Source organism: Bubalus kerabau, chromosome 14, assembly GCF_029407905.1.
Source record: "Bubalus kerabau isolate K-KA32 ecotype Philippines breed swamp buffalo chromosome 14, PCC_UOA_SB_1v2, whole genome shotgun sequence".
NCBI classification, from domain to species: domain Eukaryota; kingdom Metazoa; phylum Chordata; class Mammalia; order Artiodactyla; family Bovidae; genus Bubalus; species Bubalus kerabau.
In genome coordinates, this window is record NC_073637.1 from 78,834,850 (window position 1) to 78,850,165 (window position 15,316).

Genomic DNA, 15,316 nt, shown 5'->3' on the forward strand with positions numbered 1-15,316 from the left:
TTGAGTTACAATGTATACCAAACATGGACTTCCACACAGTTATTAAAAATGTATGACATAGATGAGGATATTTCTAACAAATATTAAGTGGGGGAAAACTGATGTCATCTGTATGAATTGAAATGTGGGAGTAGGGTGGGTTGAGTATGTATCAATATATATACACAGTGCAATTTTTTTTTAGAAAAATAATAAGTAACTGAGAAGTGCTTACTTTTAGGAAGAACTGTGTGGGGAGGAAGGGGATAGGTGGAATAGAGGGATATTTTTATTATAAGCCTTTCTCAACCAGTCTATGGCCTGGATGTAGGAATCATAGCTGTATATTAATCTAAATTATATGTACATGATAGACAGCTCATCCTTTGTGGGCGTTTGTTCTCAGCTTACCAGCTAAGACAACTGAAGGGGCCCAAAGTTTTGAGCACTGGATATAGTTTATTAACTAGATTAAAAAATACAATTTACTATTGTGTAGAAATTCAAACACTTTGTAGAAAGAAGGGCCTTCACACCGAAAGACTGGAACCACTGGTGACGGAGAGGGATAAAAATAAGACACGTCTAACTATTATGGGAGCTCCTTATTCTGTTGAAGGGGTAGGTGTGACTTTAAGAAAGATCTGTGATATTTCAACCCCACCTTGACAAGCTATCTGAAAATGTGGCGTAGTACCTACCTTCAGTTCCAACAGCTGGAATGTTTCAAACATCAGCAGCACATATCACTGCTTAGAGTGAATGACCTAATCATGTTTATAAGTAAATGAAATAAATAAATGAAATCTATTTTCTAACAGTGAAAATGTGGCTCTATGCTCTTCCCTGGTCGCTCAGACAATAAAGAATCTGCCAGCAATATGGGAGACCCGGGTTTGATCCCTGGGTCGGGAAGATTCCCTGGAGAAGGGAATGGCCATCCACTCCAGTATTCTTGCCTGGAGAATCCCATGGCGGAGGAGCCTGGTGGGCTACAGTCCACGGGGTTGCAAAGAGTCCGGGGATGGAGTGACTAACACTAAGATAAGACACGCTCTTATCAGTTCTCAGATCTGAATGCATTCAAACTTACAAACAACAGAAGTGGTCTTGAACTTCAGGCCAGCCTAACCCCACCTGGAACTCTTAGGGGTCGTTTGCATAGTCACCCTGGGGAGGAGCAGGGCCCCTGCTGCCACTTACGTCATGTATGTGAAAAAGGTGCTTAGCGGCTCCAGGGAGTGATTCCGGAAATACTCAAACTCTCTGCACAGCTTTTTCCTCATCTCCATGTCAATAACGGAAACAGTAAGAGGAGTGGCTTGATTAGCCAAGAAGTTGCCATAATCTGTGGTCTGGAGATGAATTTTCAGATCTGAAATAAAACAAAGCACCAGATCAGTTTAAATTTGGAACATGCATGAAAAAGACAACACTGACTGAATTTGCAGTAACTTTATGATAAATGCATATTTATTTACTGTTTATTATTTATTTGATTGCACTGGGTCTTGGTTGCTGCCTGTGGGCTCTCTAGTTGCGATGACCTTTCCTGCTGCAGAGCACAGGCTCTGGAGTGTGGGCTTCAGTAGCTCCAGCCCGTGGGCTCAGGAGGGGTGACTCGCAGGGCCCGGGGCACTCAGGCTTCAGTAGCTCCAGCCCGTGGGCTCAGGAGGGGTGACTCGCAGGGCCCGGGGCACTCAGGCTTCATTAGTTGTGACTCAGGGGCTCAGCTGCTCTGCAGCATGTGGAATGTTCCCGGATCAGGGATGGAACTCCGGTTTCCTGCACTGGCAGGTAAATTCTTATCCACTCTTCCACCAGGGAAGTCTGATAAATGCATATTTAATTATTACTACCTTATTCAGTTCAGTTCAGTTACTCAGTAGTGTCTGACTCTTTGTGACCCCATGAATTGCAGCATGCCAGGCCTCCCTGTCCATCACCAACTCCCGGAGTTTACTCAGACTCACGTCCATCGAGTCAGTGATGCCATCCAGCCATCTCATCCTCTGTTGTCCCCTTCTCCTCCTGCCCCCAATCCCTCCCAGCATCAGAGTCTTTTCCAATGAGTCAACTCTTCGCATGAGGTGGCCAAAGTACTGGAGTTTCAGCTTTAGCATCATTCCTTCCAAAGAAATCCCAGGGTTGATCTCCTTCAGAATGGACTGGTTGGATCTCCTTGTAGTCCAAGGGACTGTCAAGAGTCTTCTCCAACACCACAGTTCCCTTAATAGGTCTACATATGATTTAGGCTTGAATGTTAATCTCTAAAGCAATAAAAGATTCAATGTTAATGCAGATAATTGAAAACAACTTTTAATTACATAAGAACTGTAGAATCACTGAACACAGTTGAAAAGAACATTAGAAACCACCTAGTCCAGAGATTGCAAATTTGTTTTAACTGAGCCACTATTTGGAAATAGTGCTAGGAAAACTGTTTGAGGATACTAAGCCTCCATTCCTGCTTGATGGCAAAGAAAAGTTTATTACTAATATTTACCCTACAGATGAAGAAATTGAGTCTCAATAGGTCTAAATGGGTTTTAACATTTAAAAAACAAAGATCATGGCATCCGGTCCCATCACTTCATTAAGATCATGTTGTGAAATTGATTCAAAGCCAGTATCATACCTTAAAAAAAAATCTGTATTTTATTACCAATCAATTAAATCAGATCACCAATTATTCTGTTACTTAATTCTGTCTGGTGGAATTATTTAACCTCACTCATCTGAATTTCAAAATACCTGGATAATATTTCTGGCACACCTCCTGTTCCGGGATATTGCAAAGTCTTAATATGTTAACTCCAAAGGTTCAGTTCCAGTTTCTTAGTAATACCTTTTATCTTTTGTGGTACCTTAGTAATATCTTTTATCCTTGTGTGGTACCCAACACATAAGTGTCTCAAATATCTGAACATCAGAAATGTCTTTGGCACCATCTAGCTCATGACTGGAGGCAATAGAGCATCCTAGACTTTATTGTAATTTTCACTGAAACATTTATTGAGTATCTATTATGTGTTGTTACCACAGGAGACAAAACATATTCCTCATCTTCAAGGATACTCCTAATCTGGTGGAAGTAGAGGCACGAAAAAACAGATGATGCAACCAGCTGAGTTCAGGGATAAAGATAAGAACCTTGATTTATGAGAACATAGGAAACGACTCAACAGATATAAGTTTGGGTAAACTCCGGGAGTTGGTGATGGACAGGGAGGCCTGGCGTGCTGCAATCCATGGGGTTGCAAAGAGTCGGACACGACTGAGCCACTGAACTGAACTGAACTGAACTGAGAAAATGAAAGCAAGACTCAGAAGGATGAAAGCAAAACAAGCCTAGGAGAGTTTCTGGAAGAAGGTTAAGCCAGAGATGAGCCTTCAAGTGCTACACAGGAGTGCAAGGAAGGCATTCCATGAATTCGTACAGGTGGGGAGAGGCAAGAAATTCAAAGCCGTTCAGTGCTGTTGAAGAGCTGAGTGGGAGAGAAGGAGGGGTAAGAAATGAAGCCAGAGAAATACGCAGGGGCTGTCCCCAGGAAGACTTGGTGTGACATCCTTGATCCTGAGGATAACAGGGAGCCCCTGCGGGTGATGAGCTAATCGCTCTGGTAGCTGATGCGGGAGGGGGCATTTGCACTCAAGTGGTTCTTGAGTCTCAGCAGACAGGCATTCTTCAGGGTCTGGAGTAGATCATGCATCAGAAATGCTCTTCATCTGACTGACCGCAGAATTTATTTGCTCAATTACCTATTTAATTAGCTTAACTAAAAAAAAAAAAAACATACTCTTTCGCCATGTCTTGTTTGGCTTTTATTTTGACAGTTCAGATTTTTATACAGTTTGACAGTCTGCAGTCTCAGCATGGAGAAATATTTGCCAACAGGAATGACACAAATGGTATTTCTTCCAAAACCATGATATAGGGCTCACGTGACATGTTTCTCTTTCAGCTGCCAGTGAGATGCTGAAATTAAATGTCTCAAGTGTTTCAGACCCTGCTTAAGCAATCTTATAAAACTGTGGTTGGTGGACAGTTAAGATAGAAGGAGCCTTGCCTCCCCACCGCAAGGTGATCCAAGGGACCCTGGAAATCAGATCCGAAGAAAATCTTAGCTTGAAATATCTGCTCTGAGTTAATATCATTATCTTTCAATGATAACGATCATGCTGATAGTTTTGGGGTCACATGTTTTTCCTCGAATTTGCCCAAGTGCTTATGTAAACGTGTGTGCCTATGTGCTCAGTCGTGTCCAACACTTTGCGATCCCACGGACTGCAGTCCAATAGGCTCCTCTGTCCATGGGACTTTCCCAGGCAAGAATTCTAGACTGGGTTGCCATTTCCTGCTCCAGGGGATCTTGCCAACCCAGGGGTAGAACTTGCGTCTCCTGCGTCTCCTACATGGGCAGGGTGATTCTCGCTGAGCCACCTGGGAAGCCATGCTTATCTTAATAGGTATGTGATAAATAGAGCTTTGTGGTCAGATACATTTGGAATAAATAAGCTTCCTAACTGCAGGAACTGAAAGCCTTTAATACATTAATTTGAATGATTTCTTTGGAAAGAGTTTGGTACAGAACTTCCCAAGCCACTGGAAAACAATGCAGCCTCCCACAGAGCACACTTTGGAAAATTACTCTTTTTTTATCCAGAGTCGTGTTGCAAGTGGCACTTTTTCTTTTTTATTCAAATGAGGAACTGTGAGATCACTGCCAACTAAATCCATTTTATAGGTCCCAAACACAATAGCACAATGGGAACAGATTCAGCTATTATAACAAATACCTGAGTATATCACACAGAGTATAAAAGCATATATGCGTATGTGCCTGCATGCGTGTACAAAGAGTCATAATGTAAAAATGCTTCTTCTGTGGGTTGCAGTCACTGGGTTCAGGGAATTAGCTGAGATCTCTTGACTCGTGAGGCAGGAAAACTCTCTGGTTGCTATCTTTTCTCTGTTGGTTTGTTGGGTAGTTCATTTTTCTTTCCTGTGCAGCTGCCTGTTGGAACTCTTTAAAAATGAATGTCCAGACTGTTCACACTCCAGGTAGGTTTATGCCAAGGCAGCACCTGTACTTGTGAAGGGTGCTATCTTTGAGCAGCCCCCTACCTCTTACCCACACTCTGCTTGATGCTGAACTTATGGAAATTACCTGACCTTTCTGAACCCAGTTTTCTCACCTTCAAAATGGGTTAGAATGTATGCTTTTTGGGTTACTGTGCAGCTTTAAAAAAGATAATGTAGATGAAGACCTTTTTTGCCCCCTTACTTGTACCTATCTCCTTCCAAAATAATTTGATTCGATTGGCTAAGACTTTGATTTTTATTCCCTAAATCAGAATTTCCTTAAATAATATATTACCATCATACTTTACAGTTACTTAAATTTGAATAAATCTATCAGTATTTTTAAAGCCAGATGCTTCTTCCTCCATTTTTGCTACGGTACTGCCATTCTCATGGTGATGAAACTTTGAAGAGTTTTCTTCAAGTCCTCTTTGAAGATTTATTAACTCCAAATCCCCTGCATCGTTTCTGGATATCTTCCCAGATTTCCTCTCCTTATACCCCAGTTTAGAGTGACGATGTCACAAACCTAGATCACTGTGGCAATCTCTTAGTAGATTCTCCCAGGTTTGTTTCCTCTCTGTACTCCATGCCTCAAACTTTCACCTTTCCTAAGAAATGCTTGGATCTTAGAATGATCCTCTAAGTAGCGTGGAGCTACTGAATTTTAGGCAGATTAAAAGCAACTTGCAAATTATTTGTATTTTACCACTGACAGATGATTTTAACATACAATATAAGCCTTAACAATAATCCCCGTTTCATAGATGAAGAAGCCGAGGCTCAGAGAAATAACCTGTACATCTTTCCATGCATACAGGTATTTGACTGAAGATTCGGACAAGACTCTCTCCTCACTCAGTATTCTGAAGTTCCATAATTAGACCTTCGGTGGCCCTCGAAAATTTTCCCAGCACAAACTCCTGCATTATTGTAATACTCTAGTACTGCAGGCAACCGCTTTAACCCTCTCCAGTATGCCTTTATGTTTTTCTACTTATAGTCCATTAATTCTCCCCAAGAGCCTAGAACGGCTTACCAGCTCAACTCCCCTGACCCCACCTCCAGTTCCCCATTTCACTGGCATTTTTCCAACCCACTGTCCTTCAAGATTCAGTTTACTTTCGAATATATTCTCTAGCTATAAACTCTTCTTAAATTTTAATAGTTTTTATTTATTTATAGAATGATTGTTTCCAAAACAAACCAGTGCTCTTTGAAGGAAAGCAGAATCAACAACATAAGAGTCATACACCAAACACTATTAACCACAACCAGGAAACGGGAAGGATTATTTTAGGGATTTAAAAGTCTAGCAGAAGAGGGTAAATTAATTCTTGTTGTATATACACGGCAATTCAGGCTGTGTTCTTATGACTTCCAGGGAATTCTCATGATTTACAGTTTACAAAACATTTTCAGAAATGTCTGATTCCCTTAGAAACTGGGAGTTAGGCCAGGGAGATACCATCTATCAGAAAGGAAAGCACCATGGCTAAAAGTTAAGCAGCTGGCTTATACCCCAGGCCCAGGAAGCAGGGTCAGGACTTAAACACGCAGACATGTCTATTGCGTATTTTCAAATTCTTACCACGTGCAAAGCACAGCCTTAGGCTAGGGAAGCTAGGAGACAAAAAAGGATATGGTGTAGTTTCTATCCTTTAAAAAAAGTCTTTTTTTTTTTTAAGTTCAGTTTTACTGAGGTATGCTGCTGCTGCTGCTGCTAAGTCACGTCATCGTGTCCAACTCTTAGCGACCCCATGGATTGCAGCCTACCAGGCTCCTCGGTCCATGGGATTTTCCAGGCAAGAGCTAACCAACAAATAAAATTCTAAGGCATTTTAAGTATACCTCGTGGTGATCTGATACACTCTAACACTGTGAAAGGATTCTCCCACCTCGTTAACTAACACCTCTATAAGCAGACCTATTTATAGTTTCTGCCCTTGAGAAGCTTACAATTTAGGAGGGGAGAGATTCATTCATTCATTCAGGAGTTAAGCCCTTAACTGTGATAACTCAGGGGACTAGATAGATAAACAAGACAAAGTCCTGCCCCAGAATGACATACTTATGCAAATATCACAGATGCTGTACAGAATTAGGTACATTACAGGGCACAATAAAGCACAAAATTGAGACTTGTCAATTCTATCCCAATAGGAATGAGTAGAAAAGGGTTTATAGAGAAAATGACTTTGAGTGGAGACTTTAAAGAGGAATGGGCATTCTCCAGGCAAGCAAGATGCAGAATGGAATTTGTGGCTGAAGGAAAAACTGTAGAGAAAGGCAGAAGAGCTCTGAGGAAACGCTTACCAGGTAGAGATGGGATGGTAACTGGCCAGTTAGCTCAGCTGGTTAGCTGCTGCTGCTCACCCACTTCAGTCATGTCTGACTATGTGCGACCCTATGGACTGTAGCCCGCCAGACTCCTTTGTCCACGGGATTCTCCAGGCCAGAATATTGGAGTGGGTTGTCATGCTCTCCTCCAGGGCATCTTCCCGACTCAGGGATCAAACTCAGGTCTCCTGCATTGCAGGCAGATTCTTTACTGTCTGAGCCACCAGGGAAGCCCCACTGGTTAGAGTGCGGTGCTAACAACGCCAGGGTCTCTGGTTTAATCCTCACAGGCCAAGCTGTCTAGCTTTTAAACTGAGTTAAATTTATCCTTCCTGATGAAAGTATTTTTGAACACTGACAATATTGTATATACATTTTTTATACAAAGCAGAGAAAATAAGTACTATAATTAGGGCTTTCTGGGTAGCTCAAATAGTAAAGAATCTGCCTGCAATGCAGGAGACCTGGGTTCCATCACTGGGTCAGGACGATCCCTTGAGGAGGGCATGGCAACCCACTCCAGTATCCTTGTCTGGAGAAACCATGGACAGAGGAGCCTGGTGGGCCCCAGTCCATGGGGTCCCAAAGAGTTGGACACACTTGAGTGACTAACATTTCATTTTCACATAATTAGAGGTACAAATAATGTGTAAAGGAGAATGGTGAAATCCCTTTGAAATAAGAGTCTTCCTTCTATAAGAGTTTTTTAAAATTTAGACTACCTTTTAATAGATAGTAAGTATTTTCACTTTCATGCTTTGGAGAAGGAAATGGCAACCCACTCCAGTGTTCTTGCCTGGAGAATCCCAGGGACAGAGGAGCCTGGTGGGCTGCCGTCTATGGGGTCGCACAGAGTCGGACACGACTGAAGTGACTTAGCATAGCATAGCATAAGCTCTCCTACTTGTCAACTACGTATCCACACCCCTGCCACTCATTACTAGTCCCAGTAACTACTATTTTTAATTCCACATGAAACCTTTCACAGTTTATTATGCCTTTTCTTTTTTTTTCTGTAGTTACAGGATATTACATTATATAACTGTTCCATAATTTATTTACCCAGCTCCCTTGCAGTGGACATTTGATTTGTTTTTCATTTTCTGCAGTCCCAACAACACTACACGAAGTCCCCGGCCAAGCGTGCATGCATTTAGAATTGTGAGGCCCAACCTCTCTCATTATGGGGTTCTTACTCTTTCAATGTTTTTATTCTTTAGAGTGGGAGCCCTTTTAGGGCAGGGTATTATCTTTTTCATCTTTCCTTCCCTGGCTGTAACTAGAACGTGCTGAGTACACGCATTAATTCCCACATGAAGGCACAGTTGGAAAGGAATGGAGGTCATATCCCTTGAAAAGGAAGCATTAATGATTGTTCGTAAGCTGTAATCAGCTCCTCTCATCCGCTTCCCAGAAACGACAGCAGAGACAACAAGGGAAAGGCTGCGTCCAGACCTCTCACCATACCCGAGAGCTGGGGTCACGTTCAGCATGTGTTTCAGAGAAAGCTTGCTGTTGTTTAGTTGCAGCCCCGGGGACTGCAGCCCCCAGGGTCCTCCGTCCATGGAAGTCTCCAGGCAGGAATACTGCAGTGGGCGGCCACTTCCTTCTCCAGGGGATCTTCACCATCCAGGGATCCAACCTGCGTCTCCAGCATTGCAGGTGGATTCTTTACCTCTGAGCCACCAGGGAAGGCTATTTCTTACTAAATTTTTGAGCTCTGAAGTGTTTATCTTACCACTTTGTCTTTTTTTGAACATGAAAGAATACTTACAACAGTCTGGTTTGTAATTTTAAAATCTAATGAAAATAACAGTGTTGCCATGAAAAGACATGAAGGAGCCTCAAATGTGTGTTATTAAGTGAAAGAAACTGGTCTGGAAAGGTTACATACTTAATGATCCCAACTGTGTGACATTCTGGAAAAGGCCAAACTAGGGAAAGAGCACAATGACCAGTGGTTCCCGCAGCGGATCACGGATATGGAGAATAGTCAGAGCACAGAATAATTTCAGGGCAGTGAAAATACTCTATATAATGTAACAGTGGTGGATACGTGTTGTACATTTGTCCATTCCCATAGAATATGAAAGAGTGTGAAAAATCTGGCTTAAAACTCAATAGTCAAAAAACTAAGATCATGGCATCTGTCCCGTCACTTCATGGCAAATAGATGGGGAAACAATGGAAACAGTGACAGACTTTATTTTCTTGGGCTCCAAAATCACTGCAGATGGTGACTGCAGCCCTGAAATTAGAAGACACTTGCTCCTTGGGAGAAAAGCTATGATTAACCTAGACAGTATATAAAAAGCAGAGACATTACTTTGTCAACAAATGTCCATATAATCAAAGCTATGGTTTTACCGATAGTCATGTATGGATGTGAGAATTGGACCACAAAGAAGGCTGAGCACTGAAAAATTGATGCATCTGAAGTGTGGTGTTGGAGAAGACTCTTGAGAGTCCCTGGGACTATAAAGACATCAAACCAGTCCATCCTAAAGAAAATTAGTCCTGAATATTCATTGGAAGGACTGAGGCTGAAGCTGAAGCTCCAATATTTTGGCCACCTGATTGGCAGCGCTGACTCATTAGAAAAGACCCTGATGCTTGGAAAGATTGAAGGCGGGAGGAGAAGGGGATGACAGAGGGCAAGATGGTTGGATGGCATCACCGACTCCATGGACATGAGTTTGAGTGAGCTCTGGGAGATGGTGAAGGACAGGGAGGCCTGGCGTGCTGCAGTCCGTGGGGTTGCAAAGAGTGGACACGACTGAGCGACTGAACAGCAACATAGAATGGATGCGTGGCCGCAGTGCAAACTCTGGACTCTGCGTGATTCTGATGTATCGAGCATAGGTTCACAGATTACAAAAAAAGCACCTCTCTAGTGGAGGACGCTGATAACGGGGAGGCTATGCATGTGTGGGAGCAGGGGTTATATACAAAATCTCTGTACTTTCTCCTAAATTTTGCTGTGAACCTATAGCTGCTTTAAAAAAAAATTAATTAAAAATTAGCAATGTTAATTCTTCTGAAGACGATTTTATGCCCCTTTCACATTATTATTTTGGTTCAAGTTAATTGTAACTAACTTTTTTAAAAAGTCACTTTTTAGGAATTTTCTGTGTGCAGTACCAGTGATACAGGCTATGTGAACTGGCTTCCTCTCCTATTCCCGGGAAGGACTGAGTCATGGAGGGGCCTAAAACAGAGGGTCCTAGAGACTGGTTCAGCTGACTGTTAGTCAGGGTCAGATCTCGGAGCAGGTGAGTATTTCTGACCACACTCACTTGCACAATCATAAATGCCAGGATTTTTCAAAGCTTTTGTGGACCACCTTCATATTTCTCTCTTCCAAAATGACCTGAAACCTTCTGTGTTCCTGGTAAGTGGTTCCAAAACAATTCGTTGGTGTCAGGATACTTTTCTTTTAAAGACTAGAGAAATTTAAAAGACTAAAGGTAAATTGAATCTTTGCCAAATTAGCTTTCCTTTACCGAAAGTGCCTGCTTTGACACACAGTACTATCCCGACACTGCTTTCCCTGCCCTTCTTGACCCGTCATGTGTATGGTGTATATTACGTGCAAAAGTAAACAGAAATCTAAAGTCCTTAACTTCTGTCCCAAGGAGTGTCCATGATTTCTCTCCACGTGTTTTAAACCAGCTGGGAAGGTGGCTGGGTTTCTCTCAGTAAACTCACAGATGTAATAGCTGAGCTGCTTTTCACAAGTGCCTTATTTCCCAACATCCTATAAGGTAAACAGGCAAGGCAGACCTTATTATTTTCTATATCAAAATGGAGCTGAGAGCAACATCGACCTATTCATGGATCTTCCATTCATGCTCAGGAGGCAGACATTTTAGTGGAAAAAGTATAATAGCTGCAGACGCCTGCATACCTCACCCCTGGTGATGTGGTTAGATTGGTCACAGCCACACCAAGCCTCAGAGTTCTCAACTGAAGACATGAAACCTTTATTTAGATTGATTTTCTCAGCAGTCATTATAAGCTGCAGTTTGAGGGCATATTTGACATTCACAAGAGTCTCCAAAAAGATTGGAAACAGATTCAAACACAGTTGTGAAATGAATGGCTGAGAAAGAAATATAACTGGGAGAAAGGAAAGGTAGAAACCATGAGATATCATGAAAATAACGAACGATGTACGTAGGAAGGTTTCTTATTCAGGGCTCAGGATGACTTCAGTTGGTCCATGACTCCTTGATATTACATGGAAAATTCCGTATGTGTGCACCTGTGTGTATTTTTCTAAGAAATTCACTCTTCAGGCCTTCAAGAGTCTGAAACCTTTCCTTCTCCCCCAAATTGAAGCTAAGGGTGGTTTCTCTCTGAATTCTTTAGTGAGCAGGCTTAAACTTTGCTTTGTATCACATAAATGAAGACATTTATGTATGGTTTGTGTTTAAATTTGCATTCCTCAACTCATTTAAAAGCCTGCTGCAAACTACTGAATTCATTCAAATGGTTTCTCTTGGAAGCATTCATTCTGCCTTGTGCTCATTAATTTTTTCTACCTCAATTTATGCTTATTTTCTATATGTGATTAACATTCTCCAGGCACCAAACTCCAAACTAGATATGCTGAAATGATTTAGGATTTGCAATTAAATTGCAATTATTTGTAGCCAACAGAATTAGTTATCATCTACAAGATTTGTCTAGCCATTTCCATCTCTAATGAAAAGAGAGGAGCTCCCTTAACTTAGGCAGTTCTGCCTTAATCCTGTTTGGCTTTACCCTCAGCCCTACCTGAGAAGCCTACAAAGTCACCTTGTTTTTTGTCTTGTTTTCACTTTCTAATACTCTTCCTGGCAATTTATTACTTTCTTGTTTTTTTCTAGAATGATCTGGACATTTTAAAGCACCCTATTATTGACATGATAATGATTTTATAAACATGTTTCAAAGTTATAAATGTAGCCGTATTTAATAATAAAGTGAAAGTGAAGTCGCTCAGTCACGTCCAACTCTTTGTGACCCCATCCATGGACTATTGCCCATCAGGCTCCTCCATCCATGGAATTTTCCAGGCAAGAGCACTGGAGTGGGTTGCCATTTCCTTCTCCAGGGGATCTTCCTGACCCAGGGATTGAACTCAGGTCTCCCACATTGCAGGCAGACGCTTTACTGTCTGAGCCACCAGGGAAGCCCCTTTAATAATAAAAATACTATATTATAGATGTGAGATCTTTGGTAAGGCTTTGAAAACATCGTAGCTTAATTTCCAGAGAGGAAGGGGAAATCAGGAGGTACTGGTCAAAGGGTATGCAGTGTTCGTTACACAAGACAAGTAAGTCCTAGAGATCTGCTGTAGAGCACAGAGCCGTAGTCCTCACACACACATGCACACACACAAACAAGAATAGAGGGCAGGAGAAGACTTTTAGAGGTGTCAGATGGGTTTATGGCACAGACTGTGGTGATTTCCCAGGTGTACACTTAACCCTAAACTCATCAAGTTGTATACATTAAATATGTACAGCTTTTGTATGTCAATCATATCTCAGTAAAATGGTTAAAAAAAAAAAAAAAGATAATTGGCTTTGTAGAGTCCTAAAGGAAATCAACCTTGAACGTTCACTGGAAGGACTGATGCTGAAGCTGAAGCTCCGACACTTTGGCCACCTCATGCAAAGAGCTGATTGATTGGAAGAAAAAGACCCTGATGCTGGGAAAGATTGAAGGCAGGAGAAGGGGATGACAGATGGTTGGATGGCATCACTGACTCAATGGACATGAGTTCGAGCAAACTCTGGGAAGTGGTGAAGAACAGGGAAGCCTGGAGTGCTGCAGTCCATGGGGTCGCAGAGTCGGACACATCTTAGCGACTAGAGAACAATAAGAGTGCTTCATAGCTCTTCACACATTCTCTTGTGCATTGACTTATTTATTTCTCCAAAACACTCTGCAGAGCAGGCAGCATCACCACCCAGTTTTACAAAGAAGGAATCAGGCTCAGAGGTTTTGAGCCTCAGGTCTGACCCTCTGTAGAGGTCAAAGTCAGGGCTTTTGAATCCAGGGTGGCCTCACCACAGGCCTGTCTCTTGATTTTTTTTCTTAAGCTCCAATGAAGACAAATCTCAAATACACATGCCCTCATATTAATAGACACAGAGAAAGTGGATAGAATAAAATTCTCTATCCCAAGGTTTGGGGGTGGGGGAAGGAGGGAGGAATTAAGGCTGTAGATCCCTGGACAGTTTGGTGACACCCTTCTCCAAATATTTATAAATACATAGAATGAAAATATATAGAATTACAAAGAAAACAAAATATATCAAAATATAGTTACTAAGATATTGTAAAATGTGTGACAACATGCTTCTTTATTAAGACAGTAAATATCAAGGCTGAGTCCAGTATCTAGCATACTTTGAAACAGTGAAAGCATAAAAGGTATTTCAAGGCATCTGCAAGAACAGTAAAAGGATATGAAAACACTGGATTACTATTCAAAGTGCTAACCAGCTGTGATTTGTTGCCTATCTTCATAATGAAAGGAAATGCTAAATTTCACTTAGAGACTATCGAAAACAGAGATGCAGTTTTTTCCTCCCTAGTCAAAATTCAGGCGCCCTGATGTCTGCATCTTGGGCTGAAGACACCGCCCTGGACTCTAGGCCAGGGGGACACAGCCCCTGGCCCGCGCTTCCTTCCAGCGGGCGGCGTCAGCCCCTTTTTTCCCCACTCCAGTATTCTTGCCTGGAGAATCCCATGGACAGAGGAGCCTGGAGGGCTATAGTCCATAGGGTGGCAGAGAGTCGGACACGACTGAGCGACTTAGCACAAGAGCGGCGCTTACCTTCCAGGTTCTCACACTGGACCAGGTTGACGTAGTCCCGCCGTGTCAGGAGGCCGGCCTTGCAGCCGCGCACCAGGCCCTCCAGGTAGCCATGGTCGGCGTTGAAGTTCAGCTCTGCGCTCTCGAGCATCGCGGGAAAGACGGCCTGAGGCTGCAGGGACGCTCGGGTCCGGAGGGGCGCTCGGGTCCGGAAGGGCGCGCAGGTCTGCAGGGGTGCTCCAGTCTGGAGGGGCGCTTGGGTCTGCAGGGGCACGCGGTTCTCCCGAGTGGTCAGGCGGCGATCTCTCAGCTGATAGTCACGCTGCGGTGACCGGTTTTCTCCGCTTTCAAAGGCTTTCCATACAGCCGGCCCAGCCCTGTTTTTCCATCCACAGTGGATCAGCCAGATAACCCGAGGGGGACCCGGGAGCAAAGCCCTGCAGGGGTAGGGGGGTCGTGGGAGGGACGGAGGGTCAGAGGCCGGGTCCCCACCCCGCTCTGCTATTGCAGCCTTGCTACACCTGAATGTTGTGCAAACAGTCCTCCCCCATCCGAGCTTCTGTGCTTTCAGTTGTAAATTACATTCCTCTTAAACGTATTGAGGGCTACTAAGAAGAAAGGGGTTTCACACACACACACACACACACACACACACCCCCCACACACACCTTATGTGAATAGATCCAATGTGAGGAGGCGGTTTGGAGAACCCCGAGAAGCTCATTTGGCAGCACGGTGTTTGTAAAACAAAACTCTAGTAATGCCTTGGGCTTAGCCGCTCAAGTCGTGTCCGACTCTGCGACCCCATGGTCTGTAGCCCGCCAGGCTCCTCTGTCCTTGGGATTCTCCAGGCAAGAACAGTGGAGTGGGTTGCCATGCCCTCGCAGGGGCTCTTCCCGACCCAGGATTCGAACCCAGGTGTCCCGCATTGCGGGCTGGTTCTTTACCGTCTGAGCCCCCCGCAGGGAAGCCCCAATAATGGCTTAGCCGCCTCCAAGTCTCCTAGCTGCTTCCCTCTCGGCCAGGTCCTGGGGCAGAGACCAGAAGGCAGCCCAGGGAGCAGGCACACAGCGCTGTGATTCTATAATAATAAGCCACTG

At 43.3% G+C, this 15,316-nt stretch overlaps 1 protein-coding gene across 1 annotated transcript in view; it reads right to left on the minus strand.

Annotated features, from left to right (window-relative positions):
- The window catches only part of ATP6V0D2 (ATPase H+ transporting V0 subunit d2), a 53,924-nt gene extending 39,393 nt beyond the window's left edge, over positions 1-14,531 (minus strand). Inside the window, exons 1-2 of the mRNA XM_055546735.1 lie at positions 14,238-14,531; positions 1,183-1,354 (exon numbers count right to left, since the gene is read on the minus strand). Of these exons, the coding sequence (XP_055402710.1) occupies positions 1,183-1,354; positions 14,238-14,367 (302 nt within the window). The 5' untranslated portion in view covers positions 14,368-14,531. The remainder of the gene's footprint in view (positions 1-1,182; positions 1,355-14,237) is intronic.
- Positions 14,532-15,316: the final 785 nt, after the last annotated feature.